Raw genomic sequence first — 3,647 nt, forward strand, 5'->3', positions numbered from 1 at the left:
ATACTATAGGTACTAGAGTTCTTATACAACATTGCAAGGAAATTTTTTATGTTTTTTTTTTAAAGTATAGAAAGTGAGTAGAAGGGTATTGATCCATGTAAAGTACAGCACTCAGCAGCAGCACCCATACCGACATGTCATGACTTGACAAGTAATTAGCATAGGCACTCCTGCATGTAAGCATTTGCTCTTCATTTATGTGAAGGTACGAGCTTAGATATAGACCAAAACATGTGGATGCATCAGGCAATGCTAGATGAAGCTAGCATCCATTAGGCAAGAAACAAACTTATCTAAACAAAATGTAATCTAATTTAATCTAATTTAATCTAATTTGAAAATAGTTATAGTTCATGACAAGTGCTATGCAACACGCAAAGGACTGTTTGAAGGGCAAACGCGTCTGGTTATTGCAAACCGCACGTATCATCGTCCTCGTATCTAAGGTTCCAATGGCGGACGAGACCGTGTGTGTGACTGGAGCCAGTGGGTTCATCGGATCATGGATCGTTCGCTTCCTCCTGCAGCGAGGCTACCGTGTGCGAGGCACTGTCCAAAATCTAGGTGACCCTAAACTGTGCTTAATTAGCCCTTATCCCTTCAAAACATAACTTCTCAACCAGAAAACTGCTAAATTTGAACTAATATCCTGCAAATGAAGGGCATAAACAGCCGTGCAAACTCGTTTCTGTTAGTGGAAACGATAATCCGGTTTGTACTTCTTCAAACCCACCCAGCTTCAAATGGCTGCTACAGTTGTTGGATATGGCGGTGAAAACATGGTAACTGTTTGCAGGAGATGATCGGGAGACCAAGCATTTGATGAGTTTTGAGGGGGCAGACAAGAGGCTGGAGCTCTTTGAGGCCGATCTGTTGGATTATGGGGCCCTAGCTACTGCCATTGGCAAGAGTGATGGTGTCTTCCATGTTGCCTCTCCCTGCTGGCTAGAACAGCCAAAAGATCCACAGGTATGTATGGATGTATGGGTATACGTGTATCATGTATAGACATATTTGTATGTCGTATGTGTTCATGTAATTTAAACGCCAGAATTCTCCCCTTTGATGGTAAGAAAAAGGGACAGTTGCTGGATTAGGGTTTTGCCCTCTTGAAAGAGGAAAAGGGGTTGGGACTCTTAGAAGTTTCTGGGGCTTTGACATCTCTCGGGGCTTTCAGTCAGTGAAATTGGCCTGCTAGGATTTCTATGAGAGAAAGGGGATGCTAGGTTCTTCAGGGTTTTTACGTATGAAGTAGCAACGAGGAGTCTGCAACTTGTTTTGGATTTCTACTAGAATATAAGGGATGTAAGGGTGTATGGGGATATCTTTATAGCAGCACTGGGCTGTCTTCCATACTTGTTTAGAGGAAGTGTGTATGTTGTTCCTATTGTTTTTGTCAAGATGTGAATATGTATTTCTGTCTGTTTACAAATGTGAAATAAGTGTAGTAAGGTTAAGTGTGCAGGTACAAGACGATAGAGTAAAGTGTCTATATATTCTTATGAAAATGTGCACTGCACAATTTGACGAGCAAAGAAGATGAGGCTTCTGTGGTGGCTCTGGCCTGCCTGTTAGTTTCAAGATATTATGGTTTTGGGGGGCTTCCTTTGAAGCTTAATATTTTTGTTCTTTTTGTTGTTTTGGGCAGAGGGAGCTCATCGATCCGGCAGAGCAGGGCACCATGAACGTATTGAAAGCTTCGCATGCGGCTGGGGTAAGAAGGGTTGTGGTAACATCATCAGTTTCTGCAATGTATCCCAACCCTAAGCTCCCTCCAGGCACTGCTGTGGACGAAAATAGCTGGACTGACATTGAATACTGCAAGGAAAGAGGGGTGAGCAAAAGCTTCCAAGAATTTATGTTTGGTTATGAAGAGGGCTGAGTTTCTGCGGTCTCAGTCATGCAGGGAAAGAAGGGTATCATGTGGATGTAGTCTCTGGACTCTGAGCAGAGGTCTTTTACTGATGCAGGTTTGGTATCCAATCTCAAAGACACTGGCTGAGAAAGCCGCTTGGAAATTTGCTGGAGAAACTGGTTTGGATGTGGTTGTCATCAATCCAGGGTGTGTGTTTGGGAAGTCACTGCAACCTAAATTTAATACAAGTAGTGGTGTGCTTCTCAACCTTATCCAAGGTAACCAGCGTGCTGTGCTTTACTTTCCTTCTCAAATGCATTTTTGTCTTTGGCTACTTGTGAGGTGACACCACAAGTCATTTCCAAGGTGGTATCAGACAAGCCACAAGCTTGTGAGCATGACCCCGTTTTGGGCTCTGTCACCAGTGGTCTTCCTCAGCAAGCAGTGAGGTAGCCTTTCACCGATTGTGAGCTAACTCATGAGTCATGATGCATCAAGGCTTCAGGGAATGGATTCAGGAAAGCTTACATACTATCTTTTGACTATTTCTACTTCGCTTCGCAATCACTTACTCAATTTTTCATACATTATCTAACGACATCATGAGTGGATGTTCACCTTTGGTTGCTCATGCTGCTTTATTTGGGTGCTTATGATGTTTGGTGATTGCTAAATGATTCTTTAAGTACACATGCACACTCGCACACGTTGGCACACTTCTATCCTATCAACCTACCCACGTGCCCACTTGCCTACATACCTACATGTTCTTGGTCAAGGTTTCTTCTCAAACAATTGTTTGCCTGTAATTTCCCCTCTCCTTTACGCTTTACTTGATATACTGTAAATTGCCGCTAATCATTTCATCTCCTTCGCCTCTTGCTGACCTTCTTTGTATATGCATCAACTTAAACACCGTCTTCTGTTTGATTCCAGTGAACCCACTATTTTGCTGCAAATTTCCTCTAAAAGCTGCAGTGCCTGACCCACCTCTGGTCTTGTCCTTCTTTACAGGAGTCCCCGATACACAAGAACTTATCTGGCTTGGTGCTGTACATGTCCAAGATGTTGCTCAAGCTCACATTTTGCTCTATGAAACTCCAGCTGCCAAAGGCAGGCATATGTGCACTGATGAGATTATTCATTTCAGTGACTTAGCAGAAGAAGTTGCTCAACTGTACCCACAATACAACGTGTGCAGGTGCATAGTTGCTATTTCCAACAGTCTCTGTAGGGTTTTTAAAGTGTATTTAAACTCCTTTGTATGTGTGGTTTGTTGCTACCTTTCAAGAGTTAGCTTATGACAAAGTGCAGTGTAAATTTATACAGAGGCTTTAACTTCAACTTCTCTAAATAAAAAAGCTTGATTTTTGGGGTGTTGATAAAAATGTAGGTTCAAGGAGGAGACTCAGCCAGGACTTGTGCGCTTGGCCAACCCATCAAAGAAGTTATTAGGCCTTGGATTTACATTCACTTCTCGAGAAGAAGCTATCAAAGATACAGTTCTAAGTTTGCAAGAGAAGGGATTTCTTCAGGCATAAGAAATGCTTACAAGAAAGCAATGTGGCTATGATATACATTTTGTCTTCACAGGGTATGTCAGTACTAAAGTCGATTCACTTTTGTTGCCATATATATAGGCAGTGATGTGTGTGAACACACTTAGGATCGTCGGGGCACTTTTTCCCTCTTTAGGAGGTTTTTTCCCTCGGCTTGTATATACGTCCATCATTTTAGGGCTAACTTATCTTTTGTACATTGACACAATCTAATACACTTTGTGTTGTGTGCA

At 42.3% G+C, this 3,647-nt stretch overlaps 1 protein-coding gene across 1 annotated transcript; it reads left to right on the plus strand.

Moving 5' to 3' along the window:
* The first annotated feature begins 326 nt into the window (after window positions 1–326).
* Window positions 327–3,647, plus strand: LOC147642272 (phenylacetaldehyde reductase-like). Its single transcript, XM_086804578.1, has 6 exons — window positions 327–564; window positions 797–969; window positions 1,649–1,834; window positions 1,971–2,133; window positions 2,870–3,056; window positions 3,249–3,647. The coding sequence occupies exons 1-6, from the start codon at window positions 354–356 to the stop codon at window positions 3,394–3,396; spliced, it is 1,068 nt and encodes a 355-aa protein (XP_086660704.1). The 5' UTR covers window positions 327–353; the 3' UTR covers window positions 3,397–3,647.

Source organism: Cibotium barometz, chromosome 1, assembly GCF_041138505.1.
Source record: "Cibotium barometz isolate CiBa-2024 chromosome 1, ASM4113850v1, whole genome shotgun sequence".
Lineage (NCBI taxonomy): Eukaryota > Viridiplantae > Streptophyta > Polypodiopsida > Cyatheales > Cibotiaceae > Cibotium > Cibotium barometz.